The 27,499-nt window shown below is 36.2% G+C and overlaps 1 protein-coding gene across 5 annotated transcripts in view; it reads right to left on the minus strand.

Moving 5' to 3' along the window:
* Positions 1 to 27,499, minus strand: part of LCLAT1 (lysocardiolipin acyltransferase 1) — a 186,641-nt gene that overhangs the window by 88,813 nt on the left and 70,329 nt on the right. For all 5 annotated transcript variants that reach the window (XM_001500475.6, XM_005600096.4, XM_014731229.3 and 2 more), the window contains one exon: positions 17,678 to 17,876. In XM_001500475.6, the coding sequence (XP_001500525.3) occupies positions 17,678 to 17,876 (199 nt within the window). The remainder of the gene's footprint in view (positions 1 to 17,677; positions 17,877 to 27,499) is intronic.

A 27,499-nucleotide genomic window follows, 5' to 3' on the forward strand; every position in this document is an offset into this window, starting at 1 on the left:
TGACCAATAAATTAATTATTAAAACTGGGTAAGCAATGGCATCTTTATTTAAATAATTTTATACATTACTAACACTTATAAACACATTAAGGAAATACAGTTAAAATTGAAAATTTGACCACATATAATGTGTTATCTTTGCAATCAACATATAATTTCTGTTGCAGCACTTTCATGTTTAATAACAGCATGTGCTATAATCACCGTTTCTCCAGTGTACTGGCAAGGTGGACAACAGATTTTAACCAAGTGGGTTTTATCCATGACCTTTAAAAAGAGAAATGCTTATAAAATACCAAAGGCATTTAAAATAAAATTCCAGTTATTTCTGTAAATCAAATTTGACCAAACCTTTTAAATATTTTAGCAGACAGGTTGTAACCTGGGAGGTTGAATTTACCCAGAAGCCTCCTACCAGTTTCAACTATGCTGCTAAAGCAGACACCACAGGGGCTTCTGAACATAGACTCACTGTCTGCACGTGCCTTTGACAAACCGAGAATGGATAAAAGCATTCATCAGAGGCCAAGCTGTTACTTCTGACTTCTCCCTGAGCTCATTCTGAACAGTTTAGATATATTTCACAATTGGTGATTTTCCTAGTTTCCACTATCACATTATGTTGCAGTTTTACAACTCCAGAATTATATGACCATTTACTTTGAAATCATGAGATCATGTCAGAGAGATTTTTAGTTTAACATGTGAAATGGCCACTTTCTAAATCACTCTCTCTTTAATTTACTCCTCTTTTTCTAAAAGCCTCTCAAACTCTTCTGCTACTCAAGTGTGATTAACTAACGATCCAGAAAAACCAAGAAGCCATGAGCTGGGTGGTCACATATGGCACATGAATTTCCTGGTACAAAATCACCATGTAAATGGACCTTTTATGACACCTTTGGGTTTAATATTTCATTTCATTAGTTGTTACTAAGTGGTTACAAAGTTGACTAAAAGTAAAAATAAATGTGTACACCACCATTAGAAACAGCTGAAATTTAACTATAGGACATTTATTCTTAAAATCTAATTTCACGTATCTTAGCAAACTCCAAACAGTTTAGTTAACTTACTAAAATTCTTTATAAATTGAGCTGGAATCTAGACACTTTTAATGATTTCTTTCCTAGTCTGTTACATAAGTCATTACTTTTATACTATAAGAAAAGAACTTCCAAATTCTAAACACTCCTCCATTCTCCAACCTGGTACTGCAGATAAAAAATATCATTTTCTTCTAGTCATTTGTAAACAAACTAAATAGACCAGATAATTATATTCCAAACATCTGGTCAGCAAACATTTCTTTGGAAATATAAATAGCAATATTAAATACTCCTTAAAGTGGTGCTAAATTGTCAACAAGCTAAGTGTAGCATAATCCGAAGCAGGATACAGCTGACCACTAAGATGTATCCATTCTTCTCTCTTTCTTTCATTTCCTCTTGCAAACTCCAACTTTAATACTCTCATTTGCAAACATGCTTTTTGGTGTTTTATTTTGTTTCAGGTATACAACAAAATGATTCCATATATATATATATATATAATGAAATGAACACCACAATGACTAGTTAACATCTCTGGGTACATATAGCTACAATTTTCTTTCTCATGATGAGAACTTATAAGATCTACCCTCTCAGCACCTTTCAAATATATGTTATAGTATTATTGACTATAGTCACCATGTTGTACATTATATTCCCATGACTTATTTATGACTGGAAGTTTGTGCCTTTTGACCACCTTGACACATTTTGTGCACTCCCTTAAGCCTCAGTCTCTGGCAACCACCATCTGTTCTCTGTATCTATGAGTTTGGTTTTTTGGTTTTGTTTTTGTTGTTGTTGTTTGCAGATTCCACAAATAAGTGAGATCAGATGGTATTTGTCTTTCTATATCTGACGTATTTCACTTAGCATACGCCCTCAAGGTCCATCCATGTTGTCACAAATGGCAGGATTTCCGTCTTTTTTATGGATGAATCATATTCCACTGTATAAATTTATATTTTCTCTATCCATTCATCCATTGATGGACACCTAGGTTGTTTCCACGTCTTGACTGTTGTAAATAGTGCTGCGGTGGACATGGAGGTGCAGATATCTTTTCGGGTTAGTGTTTTCTTTTCCTTTGGATAAATGCCCAAAAGTGGAATTGTTAGATCATATGGTAGTTCTATTTTTAATTTTTTGAGGAACCTCCATATTGTTTTCCATAATGGCTGCACCAATTTACATTCCCACCACCAGTACCCAAAGATTCCCTTTTCTCCACATCCTCACCAACACTTGTTATTTCTTGTCTTTCTTGTCTTAGCATGACCGTAGTCATTCTAACAGGTGTGAGGTGAAATCTCATTGTGGTTTTGATTTGTGTTTCCCTGATGATTAATGATGTTGAGCACCTTTGCATGTACCTGTTAGCCATTTGTATATCTTCTTTAGAAAAAGGTCTATTCATATCCTCTGCCCATTTTTTAATTGGATTGTTTGGGTTGTTTTGCTACTGAATTGTATGAGTTCTTCATATATTTTGGTTATTAACCCCTTGTCATATATGATTTGCAAATATTTTCTCCCATTCTGTGGTCTGCCTTTTTATTTTGTTGATGGTTTCCTTTGCTATGGAAAAGGTTTTTAGTTTGATGCAGTCCCACTTGCTTATTTTTGCTTTTGTTGTTTTTGCTTTTGGTGTCAAATCCAAAACATCATCTCTAAAACTTATGTCAAGGAGCTCATAGTCTGTTTTCTTCTAAGACTTTTATAGTTTCAGGTCTTATCTTCAAGTCTTCAATCCATTGTGAGTTAATTTTTGTGTATGGTGTAAGATAATGGTCCGGTTTTCCCAGAACCATTTATTGAAGAGACTGCCTTTTCCCCATTATATATTCTTGGCTCCTTTGTCATAAATTAATTGACCATATATCCATGAGTTTATTTCTGGGCTCTCTATTCTCTTCCATCGATCCATGTGTTTGTTTTTATGCCAACACCATATTGTTTTGATTACTATAGTTTTGTAATATAGTTTGCAGTCAGCAAGCTTTATACCTCCAACTTTGTTCTTCTTTCTTAAGATTGCTTTGGCTATTCAAGGTCATAAAGACCATAAAGGTTCCACAAAAATTTTATGATTATTTCTTCTATTTCTGTAAAAAATGCCAAAGGAATCTTGATAGGGATTGTGCTTAATTTGTAGATTGCTTTCAGTAGTACAGATATTCTAATATTAATTCTTCCAATCCATGAACACAGAATATCCTTTCATTTATTTCTATCTTCATTTTCTTTTATCAATATCTTATAGTTTTCAGTGTAAATGTATTTCATCTCCTTGGTTAAATTTATTCTTATTTAATCCCCTTTGATGCAATTGTAAATGGGATTGTGTCCTTAATTTCTCTTTCTCATAGTTTGTTATTAGCATATAGAAATGCAATAGAGTTTTGTTTTTGTTTGTTTGTTTTCTGAGGAAGATTAGCCCTGAGCTAACATCCGTCAGAAATCCTCCTCTTTTTTGCTGAGGAAGACTGGCCCTGAGCTAGTATCTGTGCCCATCTTCCTCTCCTTTATATGTGGGATGCCTGCCACAGCATGGCTTGATAAGTGGTGTGTAGGTCCCCACCCAGGATCCGAACCGTTGAACCCAGGGCTGCCAAAGCGGAACGTGCGAACTTAACCACTACACCACTGGGTTGGCCCCAATAGATTTTTGTACACTGATTTCTATCCTACAACTTTACTAAATTCATTTATTAGTTCTAACAGTTTTTTGGTGGAGTCTGTAGGGTTTTCTACATATAATATCAAGTCACCTGCAAATAGTGAGTTTTACTTTTTCTTTTCCAATCTGGATACTGTTTGTCTGTCTATCTATGTATCTATCATCTACCTACCTATCTGTATATGTATTTAACATCGATCTATTTATTTATTTTTGCCTAATTTCTATGGCTAAGGCTTCCAATACTATGTTGAATAAGAGTGGCAAGAGTGGGCATCCTTGTCTTGTTCCTGATCTTAGAAGAAAAGATTTCAGCTTTTTACTGTTCAGTATGATGTTAGCTGTCATATATGGCCTTTATTATGTTTAAGTATTTTTCCTCTATATCCACTTTATGAGAGTTTTTATCATAAATGGATGTTGAATTTTTTCAAATGATTGTTTTTGCATCTATTGAGATGATCATATGATATGATATTTATCCTTCATTTTGTTAATGTGGTATATCACATTGATTGATTTGCAGATGTTGAACCATCCTTGCATCCCTGGAATAAACCCCACTTGATCATGTCCTATGATCCTTTTAATGTATTCTTGAATTCGGTCTGAATTTTGTAGAGGACTTTTACATCTATATTCATCAGTGATACTGGCCTTTAATTATATTTTCTTGTGGCATCCTTGTCTGGTTTTGGTATCAGGGTAACAATGCTGGCCTCATAAAATAGCTTTGGAATGTTTCCTCCACTTCTATTTTTTGGAAGAGATTGAGAAGGATTAGTAGTACTTCTTCTTTAAATGTTTGGTAGAATTCACCAGTGAAGCCATCTGGTCCTGTACTGTTGTTTGTTGGGAGGTTTATGATTATTGATTCAATCTCCTTACTAGTAATCAATCTGTTCAGATTTTCTATTTCCTCATGATTCAGTCTTAGTGGTTTATGTATCTAAGAATTTATCCATTTCTTCTGGGTTGTCCAATTTGTTGGCATATAACTGCTCATAGTAGTCTCTTGAGAGCCTTCGTATTTCTGTGGTTTCAGTTGTACCATCTCCTCTTTTGTTTCTGATTTATTTGAGTCCTCTCTTTTTCTTGGTGAGTCTTGCTAAAGGTCTGTCAATTTTGTTTACCTTTTCAAAAAACCAGCTTAGTTTCATTGATCTTTTCTATTGTCTTTTTAGTCTCTAATTCATTTATTTCTGCCTGATCTTTGTTAATTCCTTCCTTCTACTAACTTCGGGCTTCATTTGTTCTTCTTTTTGTAGTGCTTGAGGTGTAAAGATTGGTTGTTTGAGATCTTTCCTGTTTCTTGATGTAGGCATTTATTGCTATGAACTCTCCTCTTAGAACTTCTTTTGCTGTATCCCATAAGTTTTGGTATGCTGTATTTCCATTTTCACTTGTTTCAAGGTATTTTTTAATTTTTCTTTTGATCTCTTCTTTCACCCATTCGTGGTTCAGTAATATGTTGTTTAATCTCCACATATTTTTAAATTTTCCAGTTCTATTCTTGCAATTGACTTCTAGTTTCATATACCATTGTGATTGGTAAAGATGCCTTGATATAATGTCAATCTTCTTAAATTTATTAATACCTGTGTTGTGGCCTAACATATGACCTATCCTGGAGAATGTTCCGTGTGCACCTGAGGAAAATGTGGATTTTGTTGCTTTTGGATGGAATGTTCTGTGTATGTCTGTTAAGTTCATCTGGTCTAATATGTAGTTTAAGGCCAATGTTTCCTTAATGATTTTCTGTCTGAATGATCTATCCATTGACAAAAGTGGGGTATTAAAGTTCCCCACTATTACTGTATTGCTGTCTATTTCTCCCTTTAGGTCTGTTAATATTTGCTTTATATATTTAAGTGCTCCTTTGTTGGCTGCATAAATATCTATAAATGTTACACCCTCTTATTGGACTGACCCTCATCATTATATAATGACCTTCTTTGTCTATTATTACAGTCTTTGTCTTAAAGTCTATTTTGTCTTATATAAGTATAGCTACCCCAGCTTTCTTTTGGTTTCCATTTGTGTGGAATATCTTTTTCCATCCCTTCACTTTCAGTCTGTGTGTGTCCTTACATTTGAGGTAACTCTCTTGTAGGCAGTAAATAGGTGGGTCTTGTATTTTCTTTTTTATCCTTTCAGTCGTTCTATGTCTTTTGATTAGAGAATTTAATCCATTTACATTTGAAGTAATTATTGATAGGAATGTACTTATTGCCATTTTGTTAATTGTGTTGTGGCTGTTGTGTAATTCCTTTGTTCCTTTCTTCTTCTCTTGCTCTCCTTCTTTGTGATTTGATGATTTTCTGTAGGAGTATGCTTAGATTCCTTTTTCTCTATCTTTCATGCATCTACTACAGGTTTCTGCTTTGTGGTTACCATAAGGCTTACGTAAAACAACTTATATTTATAACAGTCTATTTTAAGTTGATAACTTAGGTTGGAACATTCTGAAGCTCTACATTTTTACTCCTCCCATATTTCATGTTTTGGAGGTCACAATTTAGATCTTTTTATCTAGTGTATCTCAATAAATTACTGTAGTTATAGTTATTTTTACTACTTTTGTCTTATAATCTTCATTCTAGCTTTAGAAGTGATTGACACACCACCTTTACATTATTAGATCATTCTGACTTTTACTATATATTTACTTTACGAATGAGATTTATACTTTCATATATTTTCCTGCTACTAATTAGTGCCCTTTCTTTTCAACTTAAAGAAATCCCATTAACATTGCTTATATGGCCAGTCTAGTGGGAAATCCTTTAGCTTTTGCTTGTCTGGGAAACTCTTTCTCTCTCCTTCAACTCTGAAGGACAATTTGTCAGGTACAGTATTCTTAGTTGGCAGTTTTCCTTGTTTCAGCACTTTAAATATATTATGCTACTCCTTTGTGGTGTGCAAAGTTTCTGCTGAAAAATCTGCTGATAGTCTTATGGAGGTTCCCTTGTATGTAACAAGTTGTTTTTCACTTGCTGCTTTGAAGATTCTCTCCATGTCTTTAACTTTTGACGCTTTAATTATGTGTCTTGGTGTGGATCTCTTTAAGTTCATCTTATTTGGAACTCTCTGGGCTTCCTGGATCTGGACATGTTTCCTTCCCCAGTGTGGGGAAGTTTTCAGCCATTATTTCTTCAAATAAGCTTCCTGCCTCTTTCTTTCTCTCTTCTCTTTCTGGGACCCCTATAATGCAAATGTTGGACCGCTTGATGTTGTCCCATAAGTCCCTTAAGTTATCTTTACTCTTTTTCATTTTTTCTTTTCGCTGCTCTGATTGTATAAGATCCAGTGCCCTGTATTCGAGTTTATGGATCCTTTCTTCCAATTCATCTAATCTGTTAAGCCCCCCGCTACTGTAATTTCTTTTTCAGTTTACTCATTGTATTCTTCAGCTCTGTGACTTCTATTTGGTATTTTAATATATTTTCTATCTCTTTGTTGAACTTCTCACTTTGTCATGCCTTGTTCTGCTGAGCTCAGTGAGCATCTTTAGGACCATCACTTTAAACTCTTTATCATGTAATTACTTATCTCTGTTTCATTAAGGTCTTTTTCTAAGGTTTTACCTTGTTCTTTCATTTGGAATACATTCATTTTCATTTTCCTTGACTCTCTATATTGGTTTTTAGGCATTAAACCGCCACCTCTCCCAGTCTTGAAGGAGTGGCTTCATGTAGGAGATAAACCTTATCATTCAACCCTGCCCTAGCTCTTGGTTTTCTCTCAAACCTTTCTGAGTGTCCAAGCAGCCTACTGTATCCTTAGTGGCTCCCAGTAGTTGAAGGTACACCAAAGACCTGTCAGTGTCCCAAAGGAGAGGATCTCAATCAGCACCTAGATTCAGGCTGACTGAAAGTCAGACCTTCAGGCAGCAGCTTTTAAAGTATGCAAACATACCTCTTTCACGGGAAGACTGGGAGATGAGTGTTTTTGTCTGCTCCCTCTGCACTGAGCCCTAGTGTGACAGCCAGTTAAGAATTGTTTCTTCGTTTGCTACCATGCCACTGAAGCCATGAACACTAGCCCTACTGGCCACCAGAGCCAAACTATCAAGGGATGTGTCCTCTACATGGCAGCCACAAAAGCCAGAGTGCCAGACATGTATACAAGCTCCTTTCTTAGAGACACTGGTGACCAGGGGTGGGGCAGAGAGAGAGCATGAAGATGGCACCCGGGGCCTCCCCAGTCTCTAGAGAGGATTGTAATCAGCCCCTAGATGTGTGTTTCAATAGAAGCCTGTCCATCAGGCCACCACTATGAAGATAAGCTTACAGACCTCTTATACAGAAAGACCAGGCACTTTTTAGTCAGATACCTCTGTGCTGGACCATGGGGTATAGCCAGGTGAGTCCATGGAAACCCTTTAAGAACTGTTTCTCAGTTTACTAGAACCTATGGATCTCATGGGTGCAGGCCCCACTGGCTTTCAAAGCTAGCTGTTTTGGGGGCTGATCTCTCAAGTGCAGGTGCTAAAAGTTGAGATGTCAGATGTGGGTTTCAGGCCCTTCATTTCTCAGGGAGAAGCCTGGAGTTGTCAGAGCCTTCCTGATTGTGAGTCACCATGCCAGGGGTGGAAAGGATGGCAAGATTGTGTCTCAGACTCTCCTGCCCATTTCAATGTGGGTTTTTTCTCATGGAGTTGCTCAGTTAGATTTTGGCTTTCTATCAGAGGAAATTGTTCTGTATGTAGCTGTAAATTCAGTGTGTCCCTAGGAGGAGGTGAGTTCAAGATCCTCCTACGTCATTATCTTGAACCAGAACTACTTTTATTGCCATTTTACAGTCGAAGAAACTGAGGGCTGAGTCCAGTGATGCAATCCAACAGTGATGGAGTTAGCTAATGAGGCCTATCAGGGCTGAGAGCAGGTGCCAAGGGCTAAGGGGCTTTAGAGTAAATGGTACACTAAAGTGTATCTACCTTTCATAACCCACTATCCAAATGAGCCTCAGTATAGATAATAATGATCCTTTATAGACAGGGCACATATCAGGTGCTTAAAGTCTATATAATTAACACAAAGAGGGGAAGTAAGGGAAGCGCTGGAGCCCAACTAAGTCTTTAAGGGTGAGACTAAAGAAGGCTGGGGCCAGCCTCACGGCCAAGTTGTTAAGTTCGCACGTTCCGCTTCAGCGGCCCAGGGTTTCACAGGTTTTTAATCCTGGGCACAGACCCAGGACCACTCATCAAGTCATGCTGAGTGGCGTCCCACACAGCAGAACTAGAAGGATCTACAACTAGAATATATACAACTATGTACTGAGGTGACTTTGGGGAGAAGAAGAAGGAAAAAAAAGATCAGCAACAGACGTTATCTCAGGACCAATCTTTAAAAAAAAGGAGAAGGCTGGATGAACCAAAGGACCATGAGATCAGGGGCTCAGCTGCAAAGTGGAAGCCACTAAGAGTGTAATAGAAAATATGACATTTTTCTATTTTGAGAAAAACTACTAGGATTTGGTATCTAATTGAATAAGAGAGAAACAAGTCAAAGAGATGATCCCTGTGCTACACTGAGAGGAACTAAATAATCTCTAAATTTTGTGCCAATTCTAAAATCCTACACTTCAGGAAGTCATTTTCTTAATAGTTAGAAATGAATCTTAAAAAAACAATTTTTTAAAAAAGTCCTTAGGCAGTTTCCACTGTCTAGTTTAATGGAGTAAGACTGTACTGGACAAATCATCTTTGCAGGAAAAAAAAATTTGGACATAAGAAAAAAGGCAATAACCAAAAGACATTGGAGAGTGAACAAAAGCTGACATACTCTGATGGGGAGCTCGTGCTCACTCACAAAAAGCACTATGTTCCCATCTCCAAAGCTTTTAGCCTTGGGCTAAATGTAGTCCACAGCAAAAGATGTGGCACACAACTGAAGCAGTGCTGAAAGGGAAATGTATAGTCCTAAATGCCTGTGTCAGAAAAGAAGAAATATCTGAGGTCAATGATTTAAGCTTCTAACTTAAGAAACTAAAAATAGAGCAAATTAAACCCAAAGGTTACAGACGTAAGGAAATAATAAAGAGAAGAACAGAAGTCAATGAAAATGAAAGTGGACTAACAATGGAATGAAATAAACAATGAAATCGAAATATAACTCTTTGAGAAGGGGCAAAAAAATTAATGAAACCAAAAGCTAACCCTTTCAGGGAGAGAAGAAGGAATTAATAAAACTGACGAAACTCCAGCCAGACTGATCAAGAATGAAAACTGAGACATTAAAGAGGGGACATCACCAGAGATTCTTTGAAATTTTAGTTTGACAACTTAGATGAGACAATTTCTTTTACAACAAATTACAAACAAGAAATAGAAGAATTAAAGGACTCTACATCAATTAAAGAAATTGAGTTAGTAAGGAATTCGTTTTATCGTGCTTCACTTTATTACACTTTGCAGATACTATGTTTTTTACAAGACTTTCTACGAGGAAAATGATTACAACTCACTGAAGGCTCAGATGATGGTTAGCATTTTTAGCAATAAAGTATTTTTTTTCCTGAGGAAGATTAGACCTGAGCTAACATCTACTGCCAATCCTCCTCTTTTTGCTGAGGAAGACTGGCCCTGAGCTAACATCCATGCCCATCTTCCTCTACTTTATATGTGGGACGCCTACCACAGCATGGCATGCCAAGCAGTGCCATGTCCACACCCAGGATCCAAACCAGCAAACCCTGGGCCGCTGAAGCGGAACATGTGCACTTAACTGCTGGGCCACAAGGCCAGCCCAGCAATAAAGTATTTTTAAATTAAGGTATAAACATTAGGTTTTTTACATATAATGCTATTGCATACTTAACAGACTACAGTATATCGTAAACTTAACTTTTATATGCATTGGGAAACCAGAAAGCTTTGTGACTCTCTTTACTGTAATAGTCACTTTATTACAATATTCACTTTATTGGATCTGAACCTGTAATATCTCTGAGGTATGCCCGTAATTTAAAACATTCCCACTAAGAAAACACCAGGCTCAGATGGCTCCGCTGCTGAATTCCTTCAATCATTTAATGAAGAAATAATATCAATCCTACACAAACTCTTTCAGAAAACATACAAGGAAGGAACACTCACCATCTCATTTTATGAGGCCAAAATCAGACAAATATCTCACAAGAAAAGAGAATGAAAAACAAAATCCCACATGAACACAAACACAAAAATCCTTCATAACTATTAGCAAATTGAATCCACTAATACTTTATTATTGAAAAGGTGACAAATAATTATCAAATGGAAATAATCCTGAAAATGCAAGGTTGGTTTAACATCACAGATGAATCAATGCAATTTTGCATGTTAATAGAATAAAAGGAAAAATTCATATTATCATTTCAACAGACAGAAAAAGCGTTTAACAAAGTTCAACACCATTTCACGATAAAAATCATAGCAAATCGGGTATAGAAGAGAACTCTCTCAAGCTGATTAAGAGTATCTATGAAAAACCTACAGCTAATATAATACTCAATGGTGAAAAGCTTAATGCTTTCTACCTAAGATCTGGGACACAGCAAGGATGTCTGCTCTCAACACTTCTATTTAATATTATACTGGAAGAACTAGACAATGTAATAAAGCAAGAAAAATAAAAGGCATACAGGTTGGAAATAGAAGAGTAAAACTATATTTATTTACAGGCAGTATGACTGTATATATAAGAAAAGCCTAAGGAACCTCCAAAGCTGGTAGAAGAAATAATTGAATTTGCAAGATTGCAAGTTATAAAAATCAACTGTATCTCCATATGTTAGCAACAGATAATTAGAAAATAAATTTTAAAAAGACAACTCCAAAAGTGGCATTTAAAAAATACTTAGGAATACATTTAATGCAAGATGTAAAAGATCCTTATGTGGAAAAGTACAAAGTACCACAGAGGGAAATCTAAAACAAGATAAACCAATGCAGAGACATACTATGTTCATGGATTTGAAGACTCCATAGTGTCAGGATGGCAAACTGATCTATAGAGTCAATGCAATCACAATAAAAACCGAACAGGCTTTTTTGAAGAAATTAACAGGCTGATTTAAAAATGTAAATAGGGAAAGGACTTAAACAGTTAAAAATAACTTTAAAAAGAACAGTTTTTAAAAGAACTGCCTAATTTCAAGACTTGCTATATAACTACAATCATCATGACAGTATGATATTGGATAAGGATAGACATATGGAACAATGAAGGGACACTTGTATGGACACTGATTTTTCAACAAAGGTATTAAAGTAATTCAATGGATAACGGATAGACCTTTCAGTAAATACTGCTGGAAAACTGGATATCTATATAAGGAGAAAAAAAAGACCCTGACCCTTGCCTCACATTAAAAATTAAATCAAAATGGATCACAGACATAAAGTAAGAACTAAAACTATTAAACATTTGGAAGGAGAAAAATATTTGGTATTAGGTTAAACACAGATTTATTAAACAGAAGATCAAAAGCCCAAACAATGAAAGAAAAATTGATGAAATGGACTTCATGAAGATAAATAACTTTGCTATTGAATAGGTAAAAAAGTAAAAAGGCAAGTCACAGACTCACGGAAAAAATTGCAAAATACCTATCTGATAAGGTCTGTGTTCAGAACATGTAAGGAACTCTTGCAACTCATAATTAAAAGAAAACTAACTCATAAAAAAATGGGGAAAAGATATGAAGAGACATTTCACAAAACAAGCTATATGAATGGACAATAAGCACATGAAAAGATAATCAAAATCACCAGCCTTCAGAGAAATGAAAATTAAATCAGTAAGTTACCACTACAATCCCAAGAAAATAGCTGAAGTCAGAAAGATTGATAATGCCACATGTTAACAAGGATATGGAACAGTTGGAACTCTCTCATACATTGTTGATAAAAATGTAAAATACAGAAAATTATAGCATAAGTTATAAAGTTAAACATACACTTTAACTGCAAACCCCATATAATTCAGGGGTTGGAGTGCAAAGGGGCATAAGGATACATTTTAGGGTGAGAGAAAACTACAACTCGACTGGTGAGTTACAATTGAATACAATTTAAAATACGTGAATTTTTTTATTGTATGTAAGTAAAAGTGAAGTAAATAATAAATTTTAATGCTGTAGTAACTAAAACAGCATGGTGCCAGTGCATGATTAGACAGATCAATGAAAGAGAACAGAAAGCCCAGAAATAGGTCCCAAAGCAAATGGGAATTTAGAATACAATCAAATATGATAAAATGTGCTCTTCCAAACTAGTCAAGAAAAAATTGATTATTCAGTAAAAAGTATGGGACTGAGCAGCTATTTGGGGCTGAAAAGAAATCTCTTTCTCCCAGTTTATACCAGACTAAAGATGGTAAATGAAACCACAAAAGCACTAGCAGGAAACACTCATGATGGAAAAGCTGTCTAAGTTTGCTATAAAATCCAAATGGCGGGGCCGCCCCATGGCCGAGTGGTTAAGTTCGTGTGCTCTGCTGCAGCAGCCCAGGGTTTCACTGGTTCAGATCCTGGGCGCAGACATGACACCACTCATCAGGCCACGCTGAGGCAGTGTCCCACATGCCACAACTAGAAGGACCCACAACTAAAATACATATCTATGTATAGGGGGGATTTGGGGAGAAAAAGCAGAAAGAAAAAAGAAAAATCCAAATGTCACAAAAAATTGATCAATAAAAATGCAATTTCCACATAGGAAAAAATATCCTAAACAAAAAATATATATATTTGAAACTCACCACAAACAAAATGTTAATATTTCTCCTAAGAACTTGTACAAATCACCAGGACAAAGACAAACAGTCCAATAAAAATACCTCCAATCCTGCTTATAATATAAATGTAATATAAAACCACATTGAAATATTCCTTTTATCCAACTATAAGTTTGACAAAGATTCAAATATTTCATAGCACTATGTTGTTGATGAGTGTAATAAAGCAGTCAAATGCTGTGGTTTGAAGTAAAAATTGCTTCAATCCTTACAGATAGAATTTGGACAATCTCTCTCATATACTCTCTGATCTAGTTTCTAACTCTTACCGATAAATGCAGTCAGGTGTGAAGTACTATGTAAACAAAGATCATCATTGCAACAATATTAGTAATTGCTGAAATTGGAACCAACTTAAACATCTATTGATAGAAGACTAGTCAAAAATATCGTATATCCTCACAAAGGAATACTATGTAGCCATTTTAAAAATCTGAGGCCAGCTACAGATATACTGACATAAAATAATCTCCAAGATACACTGCTAAATATTAAAAAAATAATAAAAGGTGAATGGTGTGCATATTTTATTACACCCATTTCTGTAAAAAAATTAAGGAGGGGTGGATGTAGCAAATCTGTTTTTATATGCATGGAATACTTCTGGAAGAAACTGGTAACAATTGCTCTGGGAAGGGAAACTGAGTGGCTACAGGGAAGGAATGTTACAGAAATTTACTTTCCACATATATAACTCTTTGTAGCTTTTGATTTTGTACAATGTATATTCTATATATACTGTATATATATTATTAGACATTTTATTTAAAATTAAGTTTTTCTTTCCTTTTTTTTTTTTAAGATTGGCCCTGAGCTAACATCTGTTGCCGATCTTTTTTTTTCTCTTCTCCCCCACAGTCCCCCACTATATAGTTGTATATTCTAGTTGGAGATCCTTCTGGTTGTGCTTCTGGATGCCACCTGAGCATGGCTTGATAAGCGGTGCTAGGTCCGCGCGCAGGATCCAAACCTGTGAAACCCTGGGCCGCCAAAGCGGAGTGTGCGAACTTAACCACTCAGCCAGGGGCTGGCCCCAAATTAAGTCTTTCTTATGTCTTGACTCTGGAGCCAGACAGACCTGGTTTCAAAATTTATTTCCACCTTAGAGTATCCATATACAAGGCAAATTACTTAACATTCGTAAACTCCATTTTCTTTAACAATGGGATTATGTTATGACATACAGTTGTGATTTCTAAATAAGGTAACGTATATAAAGTCCCTTTTCATAGTGGCATGTAACAAATATTAGAGAACCTTCCACCTTTTCCTTCCCCTGAACTTATACTCAAACTGAATGACATAGAGGCACAAACCATTAACCTGAGAAAAAAATCTTTAAAACAAACTTTTAGTGGATAGTTTGCTTTACCAAGACTCATTCGTGGTCATATATAGGTTTTTGTTTATACAGTTTTATAATATAAGCTCCTAAATAATTAAATGTGGACCAGCCAAGCCTGTTAAGACAGTATAGATGACATTATAAGAGAACATTTAATGGTTCCTAGATCCTGCTTAAATATGCTTGATTCTAAAGTTAATTTTAGAATAGGAGATAAATATTCTATATTTAGATTTGAGTCAAACTGACATCCATCTGGAGAACACAGGCTTTAAATATACTCCTATACTACATGTGGACAGAACTTTTGAACTTTGGCTTTACGTGGTACTGAGACTTTTCTTACATTAAAAATTCATTGATCCTTCATATGCAGATTTAAACTTATTTGACCAGATGACTTCTAGTCTAATTTGCCTTCTTGGAAATCACACAGCCGAGCCATTGTATAATCAATATGAAGCTATTCAAGTGAAGGTAGTGAGGATTTGCGGAAGATGGACATCTGAGTGGGAACCGGGGAGAGGGGAAGCCCTCTGTTTTTGGCTGCACCAGTCTGGAGTGGAGTTTCTGTCTGACTGAACTGGGAGGTGGGAGGAAAGGGGTATGTCTTGATTCAGATACCACAGATTCCAATTGTTCTCAACAAATTTTAGTAAATTTTCTTGAAAAAATGTTTCTTCATTTGCTGTATGTCCTAGCGACCATTTCCAGAGACTTTAAACGACAGTTATTTTAGAATTTTCACCAGTTTCCCCGGGGAGTGGGTCTGTGGAGATCCTCATGCTATCACGCTGGAAGTGCATGTCAGGTCACGTTTTATGCCCAAAATGTTTTCTTGGGTTATATTTTTAAATAGTACTTTTGTAATATTTAAGTTACACTGTTTTGTTAATGTCTTCTTTAGGGGCTCCAATTATATATACATATATATGTTAGAACTCCTTTGGCTATCTCCCATTTCGACTACTTTGACTGAACTACCACATCCTGACCTGTGTTCAGCTGTTTGGCATTTAGTCTTAGGCTTTCTCTTTCTGAGGACGCTTTTCTTGGCTCTTCTTCTAAGCTGTCCACGCCTCTCTACTCTTAAGCCTCCTCTCCAAGTCTTAGCACTGACAGGCTTGCAGTGGTGGGAGGGTAGGAGCAACTAGATTGGAATTTATTTCTCTACTTAAGGCAATTAGAAGGTAACAGTATTCTTTGTCTTCTAGTCATGCTGAAGAGATGCATGATATGTGCTTTTATTTCCTCTGCTTGTTGATTTGATGATTTTTTGTTTAAGGATAAGGAAAATCAGGCAGCTGCCATTGTCCTCCAAAAACCTTTCTAAGAAGGCTTTTAGTTATGGAGTCAATCTCTCTATTAGACACAGGATTGTTTTAATTTTTTCATTTTATTCACTGTTGTCAGATTTTGTTGTATTTTTCTGTATGTAACTTGTTGGTTTCATATACATTTTCAAACTCATTCACATAATGTTGTTCTTAATATTCTGTTATCATATTTTATGTAGGACCAGGAATGACAAACATGAAATTACCATTCTTGCTACTAGTAATACGTGCCTTCTCTTTTCTTTCTTGATTAAGTCTTTTTGGGGATATGGCAGTTTTTAAAATGCTAACAAGATCTTTGACACTTCACCCATCAAGAGATGAGGTCTAAGCTCTCTCCCTCCCCTAGAACCTTGGCAGACAGTGACAGCTTCCACTACTAATGTACTGTGGATGTGACACTATACGAATTCTGAGGCTAAGTCACAAAATGCCCAGAATGCCTTGCAGCTTCGTGCTGGTTCAGTGGGGATGTCTGCTCTAGGGGAAGCCAGCTGCCATGTAAGAAATCTGACTATTCTGAGACCACAATACTGGAAAAGTGGCAAGGAGAAAGACACTACTATAAACATGAAGGCAACTAAAGCACAAACACACTTAGTAACTCAACCACAAACCTCTTTACTAGTCTATCCTGAGGACAATATCTACCCTCTGCCCTCACAAATCCTGAACATTTCAGTATATTGATAGGGGCAGGGTTTAAAGGGCAAAGAATTCAAATAAGAAATGTTATACAGGAAACCACACAAGTATAGTTAATGGATGAGGCGGTCAGGGAGTACAGCAATGCTTCATACACCCACATGTGAATAACTAGTTTGAATCTATTTTTAGTCTGTTCTTCACCCCTACTTCACATTAAGGGGTGGGGGCAATTAAGTCTTAACATGCAGTGCTGAAATAACCCTTCTTCCCACCACACGATGAATGTGTTGCATTCCTAACCAGGGAATGTAAGCATTTCTGGGAATGTTAATATTATAGTATACAACAAAGACAGTGAAAAGACTTTAAAAAAAAAAAGGTATGGATTAGGAAAGTTCAGAAAATACTAGCACCTAGTGTAATGCTTGGACTAACAGGGATTTAATTAATATTTATTTATCAGTTCATTTCAAGTGTCTTATCAGCACAGACCACTTGCTGGTCTAAAGTACCACAAGCACGACATGCAATAAAAATTTACTGAACTATTAATTCATATCCTTCAAAGTGTTAGTCCCTCTGGAACCACATCTACTTCCTTGAGAATAGTTTATTCCCACGTTCAACATAAGATGTTTCAAAAGCAAGATTAAAATAATCTGTTATGATCCAGTAAGAAAAATAAAACCTGGTAACTGAGTTTACGCTAGTGAGGAAAAATGAGAACGTTTTTAAATTTAAGTGGAGTTTCAGTAAGTTACTCTGTAGTTTTAGACTGCGTACATCACATATAAAATGAATGAGCAACTTAAAATAATTTGTGAATAGCCTACCGAATCCAGGAACACTTTTGAGACTGGCTTTGAGGCAAATTTTCTCCACTCTGAGGTAGCTGTATCTCATCAGACAATTCCACAGGAACATCCAGTCCATTCTTGTCCGATGATTCATGATAATGACACTCCTTTCTCCAGGAACAAATGCATCACCTGTTATGACCACTTTTACACCAAACATGGTCTCCAGCAATGCCTAAGGAAAAAATATAGATACAGGACAATTTAAAGTTATGATTTCCCATAGGTAGATTTTATCATGTCCTAAAAATAAGTTTTCTGATTTCTAATAAATCAAAGGCATAGTGTTTCCTCTGATTCTTGCTTCTATAATAAATCAGGAAAAATATGTTAATCTGGAAGACTGAGAATACGAAGGCACTGTTTCTATTTTTAATTCTACTACTAAGTTTCTGGCAGTTTCCCAATTTAAAAATGCTAACTTTTGAGCCTGCCCAGTGGCATGGTGGTTGGGTTTGCATGCTCTGCTTCAGTGGCCGGGGGTTCAGAGGTTCGGATCCCAGGCACAAACCCAGCACTGCCTGTCAAGCCATGCTGTGGTGGTGTCCCACATAAAACAGAGGAAGATTGGCACAGATGTTAGCTCAGCGACACTCTTCTTCAAACAAAAAGAGGAAGCAAGAGATGTTAGCTCAGGGCCAATCTTCCTCACCAAAAAGAAAGGGAAAAAACAGCTAACTTTCATTGAAATCTTCAAGATAAATTATTAAAAGAAAAAAGTGCAAAAGGCTTACAAGAAAATCCCACTGTGTAATATTTTAAGCTATAGATATGTAAGATAAACACATTCTTTTATAGAAAGAATAGTCAAGAAACTTAACACTAAGTATAGGGCTCAGGGAACAGAAAGTCAAACTTTTCATTTTACACCTTTCTGCAGTATGATCTTTTTAAAACAAATATATGTATCTGTGTATCTTAACAACATATAAACAATGAAATAACTACATGTTTACTAAAGTGCTGCAGCCCTAGCACCTAAAAGTGTCTAGCTCATCGAACAGATGCTCAAATATTTGCTGAAGTTGTTTAATTAACTTCTCTGACAGTCAGGCATATAATATATATGAAATATCTAGAGGAAAAGCAAATTACAGATGGCGGTTCTTGAAAGAACAATAACAGATAATAAGACACCTGGATCACTGATTTCAATCCCTATTTAAATTTCCAAAAAATTTGCATGTAACAAATCTACTAGTTAATATTTGACTTCACTATTAATGGAGAGAAAACTGGCCCAAGCCAGAAAAAACATAAGAAAATTGAAAGTTCTCTTTGGCAGCATCATGAAAACCTTGATCAAAGCATATCAAACAAACAAATGGTGGTACAGTCACACAATGCACTATAACACAACAATGAAAATAAATGAACTACAGGTATCTACAGCAACATGGATAACACACAAGCACAATGTTGAGAGAAGCAAAACAAATAAAAAAGAATATATACAGTAAGATATTTTAGAGGTAAATACATAGGTAGTAAAATTATAAAGACCAGCAAGGAACTAACGTATCTTACAAGCCAGGTTAGTGGCTACTTCTACCAAACAGGAGGGCGTTGTGACTGGGAAACTGGGTAGCTTGCTGGAGGGCTGGCAATATTCTATTTCTTGACCTGGTTGATAATTACACTTTAAAATTATTCAATAAAGTGTGCATTTATTAAGTTTTCAGTATGTTTGTCATATTTCACAAAAAAAAACTATTTTTTTAAAAGAATATGGTATAAAAGAACAGGATGTCAAAAACATAAGAATAAATAGGAGTTAAAAAGAATATTAGCTAAAGAAAAAAGGGAGTTAGAAATGTCACATGTCCAAAGTCTTACAGGGTCAGAGTGTTAACCATCTTAACAAGGTAAAACAAGATCCTTTGGGCTAACGTAGCTACACAGAACTTACAGGTCCTCATTGAGTTTCTCTCCCAGGGCTGAGATTCATTTTAGGGAATGAGTATGTAACCTGGCATTTATCAAGCCCTAGAAAAGACGGCCTTCAAGAGGACCATAAACATGAACCCCTCTTGAAATTGTATACAAAGATACGTGAATGTATACACTGGCACTTTGCCAGGCAAAATGCCAGTAGTTTTCATCAGATTTTCATAAGGGTCCATAACCACTCAAATAATTATAAACTCCCACTCTGAAATCTCTGGGAAGTTAAGTCCATATGTGGAAGATTTCATGATGGAGGGGATCATTGCAGAGTTCTCTAGGCTTGGACCCATAGCAAGAAATATCTCTTTTTCTACTTGTAAGCGTAAAAGGCCATCAATCATGAAAACGAATCACTGAATATTAAGTCTTGGCCCAGTGTATATGTGTGAAGTCGCCATCCAAGGTTAACTTGGATTAGCTCCACTCTGCTTCCCAAATACGACATACTTTTCAGTATTTGCAAAGAACGAAAATGCAGGATGCCCTTTTCTTAACTGGTAGAAAGAGGACCTTGACTATTAATTTTACGTTATATTACAGAAAAGAGTTAAAAATCTTAAGCCTATAAATCCCAAACCTCAACTCTAACCTTTTACGTGCAATTTCTAATACATGTTTCCTATGGATTCCAAAACAAGCTTTTGCTTTTCATTATGGAAAATGTCAAAATAAAAAATCTCAGACTGCTTGTTCAGGAGCATTTCATATGGCATCCAGAACTCTATCGGAATGTGCCTAAAAGTTATATACAACCTTTTGGCAGCCTAGATCTCAAGCTCATATGAATCATTTTTAACACCAGACAAGATATATCTAGTCAAGGTTATTTACAGCTCCTGCAAAGGCATAATAACAAAAACACTACACAGAGATAGAGTTGTAATGTCTATAAAGAACTCCAGAATTCAAACAATCTAGATTAAAAACTTGAAAAAAAGAAAAAGACAATATTCGCATATTTCTCATATTTGTTCTATTTCTAGTATAAAAGGAAACCATTTCGGCACTAAGAAACTAATCTTATAAAATTTTATAATGCTTTATTTCTTATATCGAACGAAAAGCCACAATTCTCACGACTGTTACCTAACTGAATGAAGATTTCTCCCAGAATTACAAATACAGAAGCAATTTCTGAGGGTGTCTTTATTTACCACTATTTACTGCCTCCAGGTGTTCCTTGGTATATGAAAACACTAAGATGAGAGGGTCCCCTCATGATCACAGACAATCAGTTTTGCCATCAGGCCTTAAGCTCTCATTTGTCATTTCAGTGGATCTTTATTCAGTCTGAAGTAAGAACAACTCTAAGACATTCCTCATCTCCAAGTCTGCTTTAGCTTTTCAGACTCAGCTTAGGCCCAGCTCCTCAAATCCTTAGCTATTTAAGGCCTTGCAATCCCAAGCCATTCATCAAACAATGAGCACGCCCTTTCTTAAGAGCAGCAGTCTAGACAGAAACTGTATTCATTAATCTGTGTTTGCTGAACACCTGCTTTGTTCTAGGACTAGAATGGAATCAGCAGGCCATGGAAGAAACTTGTGTCCTAGGTTGGGAGTTAGAAAACAACCTCTAAATTCCTAAGTCATGATTTATGGTGAAAGGACAGAACTCCAAGTAATTTTCATAATCCCAGGTAATTAGCTAACAATCAGACTGTTAGAAAGACTCAGAATTTTAAAAAGCAAAAACTGCTCTGGGCATGTGTCAAGTTTGATCCTAACAGTACTATATTGAATAGAACTATTCAAAAATGAAATGAACAGACATCCACTTCCCATTATAGAAATGTTCCAAGAGAGACTGGTCACTCCATAGACTGTTCTAGAAGGGATTCTTACACACACAGGTAGGTTAGACTAGATGACCTCTAAGTCTCATCTAACTCTAAGATTCTAAAAGATTTTATTGGAGTACCTCATTTAGCACAGAAAATGTACTCCTTAAAAATAGTAAGACAAGAAAAATCTTGCCAATGAAATCATTTTAATGCACAGGAGAAACTTACAAAAGAGAAGATCATTTTGTGATTGCTTCTGTGACCAATAATTAGTCTAAGTGCATTCACCCTAATTTTTTTTTGTTTTGCTGAGGAAGATTTGCCCTGAGCTAACATCTGTGCCAATCTTCCTCTATTCTGTTACGTGGGTCACGGCCAGAGCATGGCCACCAAGTGGCATAGGTCTGCACCCAGGATGCAAACCTGAGCTGCCAAAGCGGAGTATGCCGAACTTAACCACTAGGCCACAAGGCCAGCCCATACCCTAATTTATTTTTAGTGAAAAATTATGTTTAACTGTTTGGAATTGCTTAAAATAAAGTACTCCTATAGGAGAGAAAAGACTAAACTGCTTCTGAATAAAAAATGACGTATTCTACTATTTGCTTCAAAATAAAAATTCCTTTAGTACCTTGTAAACGTTTGAAATAAGGTCATAAAAGACACACCAATGATGTTTCTCCATTTCTTTAAGCAGAGATGGTCACTATCTCAAAACCAGAACATCGATTTTCTGTACACTAGCTTTAAGGGATTTGACTTTAATAAATTTTTTAACCGAAAGACTCTCTGCCTGATATGCTGTTACTAGTGAGCACAGCAGTGAGTTAAACAGGCTAGGTAACATGAAGTTTTCTCAAATACATACCAATTTAAGACTACAGTGGTCACTGACTCTTGCCTATGTGTGAAGTTCTCAAGTCAGGTAATAAGCCAAAAGTCAGGAACAGCTGAAGTTACCCCCAAAAATCTCAGAGGAAGGTGCCTCACAAGAGACCCGCACACTATCAGTAAGTCCTGCTCAGCCAGTTTTATCTGAGTGTTGGACCAGATTTCTCCAGCTGACCATCAGATGAAGTGATTGGTTTGCATGTTGTTTTAAACACAAGAATCATACTCAGCATTCCCCATTGCATCTCACATGAAGTGGGGGATAGAGGGGCACCCTACATTTAAAAAATTCCTCTCTCTCCACTCTTCCCTCCTCCATGCTAGTGCACATAACTGAAGATGTATAAGGTAATTAGATACATGATGCAATTCTGCTATAACAGTAATTGTATTAGTAGTAGTAGCAGTAAAAGAAGCTATGGCAGAATTTGTCCAGTAATATGTCCAGGAAAATCCAGCATTTCTTCTAGAGTAATAGATTTTAATTGTGGACAGGGCTACTCAGAAGAAAAAGACTACATTTCCCAGATTTTATTACAGCTTTTAGCTGTTTTCACCAATGGGGGGAGCAAAAGAATTTATGTGCATCTTAGAACTCACTGGTCTAAAGAGAAAGTTCTTGCTCTGGACTTCCCCTCCTCCCCACTTCCTATAGAGTGGGACAAAGAACTGGTAGTGACCAGTCTTGACCATATAGAAGACTGGAAGGAATCTGAGTCCTTGAATGACATCAGGGAGCATAGCTACCCTGACAACCTGGACCTGAGGACGCATAAAATTCTACTTTATTCAAGCTACTATATTTTGAATTTTCTTTGATAGTGTACTTTAGTCTGCCCTCTAAAACTAATATAGTAGCAAACATTTACTGTATACTTTACAAAGGCTATGTTCATTATCTCATTTAGTCATCATTATAACTCTGAGGTAGGTAGGAAGTATTAGAGCTTCCTTTTCTACAGATGAAGAAAGACAAATTTAGAGAGGCCAAGTAGCTTAGCCAAGTTCAAGGTGACTAGAAGGTGGTAAGACCAATCACGAAACCAAATGTCTGTCTCCATGCCTGTGCCAATAAGCACTCTGCTTATACCAGGTCTCCAAAAAACTGAAATTGATTGGACACTGTAACACATTACAATTGCAACGATTTCTACAATGTAGTAACTACAAGAAAATTTTCAAAACTCTTAAGGTTTTGACAGAGAGGTTCAGCCAAAAACACATGATTCCTAATCAAAAGATTATATACTATGGAAAATTGATGACACATTAAAGAAAATGAAGCACAGTAGCAATATATGACTATTGCCAAAAAATCATTTACCTCTAAATGTTTGCTTTAGAATCAGATATAAAAAGCTGAACCTGGAATGAATCTCAAAAGATAATCTATTTCAATTTCCTTATTTTACAGATGATGAAATGAAAATCTAAAACGAGTCATGTAAATGACTTGAAAAAGTGAAAACTTTAACTGGTTTTATAATGACTATAAATGGAATTATTTAACATTTAGACTGTGTTGACTTTTTAGAAATATCTACTTATGATGGTTAATTTTATGTGAAGTGAACAACATATTTAATTTAACATAAATATGATATTTTATGGAGAAATAATCACTTTGTAAATGAGCTAGTGATAGCAGTTAAAGCAATACCACAAAATGAATATTTTATATTAAATGGTAGTTTTGAGGTCTGCAATGAAACACTGGACTTCACAACTTTAAAGCTGATTTAAAAATCTAACTCTAAAAGGTTGGATTTTTCATTTGCCTGGGAAGTCTTTCAGGCAAATGAAAGTCAGAAAAGAAACTAGTCAAGCTGTGTAAATCTAAAACTAAGGAAGAAAGTTAAGGTAGAAGACTATTATCTCTTCAAGGACAGAGGTCATATCTGTCCTGTTCATCACTACATCCTAGCAAAATGCTTGGCACATGGTGGACACTTAATAAATAGTTGCTGGATGAATGGTCAGGGATCCTACTTTTGCAATAAACACAAGTTACAAAACAAAACACCCTTCTATTAAGGAAGGAAAAAGAAATTTTGCCTAAAAGAATAAGGAGGATCCATACCAATAATGTAGGAATCGTACAAATACTCAGTGCAAAGTACATGCTACAGGGGAGGAAAAAAAGAGTAAGGAGGGTAAGTGCTGCTTCCAGCCCTGGCAGAGCGAACAGCACTAGACTTACCACCCACCTGACTGAAAAGAAAACACGCTCATAACAATAAATAGATGAGGAATCTCAAAAAAGAAATAAACAAATAAAGAACCCAACATAAATTCTAGAACTTAAAAGTACAGTATTTTAAATGCACTGTATAAACAAAAAAGCAGATTAGAGATGGCAAAAAAAAAAAAGGGTCAGTGAACTTGGTGACCTGTGTGACAACATAAGCAACCTAACATACATATAATTGTAGTCCCAAAAGAAGAGGAGAAAGTGAATGTGGAAGAAAAAAGTATGTGAACAAATAATGGCCCAGAATTTCCTAATTTGGAAAAAACAAAGCTATAGATCTAAGAAGCCCAATGAAACACAGCAAAATAAATATAAAGAAAACTATACCCAGGCATATCATAATTAAACTGCTAAAAAACAAAGAGAAATCTTGAAAACAGCCATAGAAATATGACACAGTGCATAAAGGGAAGCAACAATATTGTATGATAGGGGCCAGCTCCGTGGCCGAGTGGTTAAGTTCGTGCGCTCCACTGTGGCGGCCCAGGGTTCGGATCCTGGGCGCAGACATGGCACCACTCGTCAGGCCACATTGAGGTGGCGTCCCACATCCCACAACTAGAAGGACCTGCAACTAAGATATACAACTGTGTACAGGGGGGCGGTTGGGGAGATAAAGCAGAAAAAATAAAAAAAGGAAGATTGGCAACAGTTGTTAGCACAGGTACCAATCTTTAAAAAAAAAAAAAAATTGTACGATGGCTTTTCATCAAAAACAATGAAGACCATAAGACACTAAAATGAAAAAAATGTCATCCCAGAAATTTTATAATCAGCAACACTATCCTTCAAAAATGAAGGCAAAATAAAGAAATCTTCAATTAAATGTGACAAGTAAATGAAAAGCAATAGGATATACTGGAGTATATGAGGAAGACATTTGGTGTAAAACTAAATCGACCTGACCTTGTTTTTCCAAAAGGGCCTGACGTGGCCTGTTGAGCATGCATTCTACATCTGCTTTAAACATTTACTATGTCCCAAAGACAAGAATGATGCCCTTAAAGATAGGATGTAGCTTCCTCCCATATGGGCATTTCTTTAAGGATAAGCATCTCTTCCTGGAAACTAAGGATTAATTATTACTGACCTACTGTGCTCACCTTGTGACCACTGACCTGCTGACCACCAACCTGCTGTGCCAGCTAAGAATCTCATGACTAGTAAAAGAGATATTCCTGTTATATGTGATGCATGCTCTTTGTTCCAAGACAGTATATAACCACTCTGTACACCCCATGTCTTTGGTGCCCTTCCTTCCACGAGGAAGGAAGCACTCGGGCTATAGTCCTCAGACATGGCTCATAATAAACTCACCCCAATTTTTTCTTTTGAAAGATTGGTAACAGATGTTAGCTCAGGTGCCAATCTTTTTTTTTTCTTTCTTCTCCCCTAGGCACCCCCCAGTACATAGTTGTATATTCAAGTTGCAGGTCCTTCTGGCTGTGCTATGTGGAAAACCTCCTCAGCATGGCCTGATGAGCGGTGCCATGTCCACACCCAGGATCCAAACAGGCGAAACCCTGGGCCGCCGAAGCAAAGCACACGAACTTAACCACGGGGCTGGCTCCCAATTCACCCCAATTTTGATTTATAGACTGATTATGGATTATTTGCATCGATAAATGAAAACAGAACTCATCTGCAAGATCCCTCACTAGAAGAAGAGCTTAAGTAGTTGTTTAGGCTGAAGGAAAATGACACTAGATGGAAACTCTAATATACAGGAAGAATAAAGAACAGTATAAATGGAAAATATTTAGATAAATAAAAGACCATATTTTTCTTCTTCTCATTTCTTTAAAAGTAACCATTTAAAGCAAAAAGTTGACTCTGTATTATGAAGTTTATTATTTAAGTAGATGTACTATGACAACAGCGGCACAAAGGATGTGAGAATAAATGCACTACACTGTTACAACGGTCTTACACTTTATATGAGGTAGGTAAATATCAACTCTAAGTACACTAAAGATATATTATGTAATCCCTAAGCCATGAACAAAAAAATATATATATTTACATACTTTCTTTTTATTATACATAAAATTGTCTTTCAAAAAACAGAAGAGGGGGAAACATTTGCACAACTACTTTTATGAAGCCAGCACAACCCTGATACCAAGTTTGGGCAGTGTGACCTTGAAACTTCTCTGTGTTTGTCTATTCACTCAACAATTATTTATTAATATGTACCTTGTTCCAGGTATCTCAGCAACCTGTGTCTTTGGCTCTCTAGCAAATGAGAAGGCTTTCTATGACTGTTTCTTGCCAACTTTCGTCTTCCACTGTGAGGAAATCATCACACTACTGATTTTATTACTGATTTTATTTTAGTTACTTAAAATAGAGACTGATTTTATTACTAGTTACCACTTTCTCAGATAGGTTTTTTCTCAAGTCAGGCATTCCCTGGCTTGAAAGAACTGCAAACCTTCTTCTTTAGAACCAATCATGAATGAACTTGTTACCAATGGGAATCAATCCCTGAAGGTTTTCCTACCACCTAAGGGTCTAAAAGCAGAAGACAATCTAGGTTTAACCTCAGCTGTGCTTAAATAATTTGCTTATGCACATGACCTTGAGAAAATTATTTAATTTCTCAAAGTTCCTATTTCCTCTTCTGTAAGATGGGGACAATGGTGGCACCTGAAATGAAGCCATCCTCCCAAAGCACTTAGCACAATATCTGCCACCTAAGTTCTCAACAGCTATGACCATCATTACCCTTGGGATTTTACTTTGATTTTTGCTTTTAATGAAACCTTCAAATTTTTCTCCTTATATCTGAATTAGATATACAACCAAAGCACAGTTATTTATTATCCACCAGTATGCTATCGTCCCTTTCTTTGTGCCTATAGATCAGATAACTTTAAGTGGAAATACAGAAAAGAAAAGGGGAAGGAAAGAGGAAGAGGGCATAGG

The sequence above is a fragment of the Equus caballus genome, chromosome 15, assembly GCF_041296265.1.
Source record: "Equus caballus isolate H_3958 breed thoroughbred chromosome 15, TB-T2T, whole genome shotgun sequence".
NCBI lineage: Eukaryota > Metazoa > Chordata > Mammalia > Perissodactyla > Equidae > Equus > Equus caballus.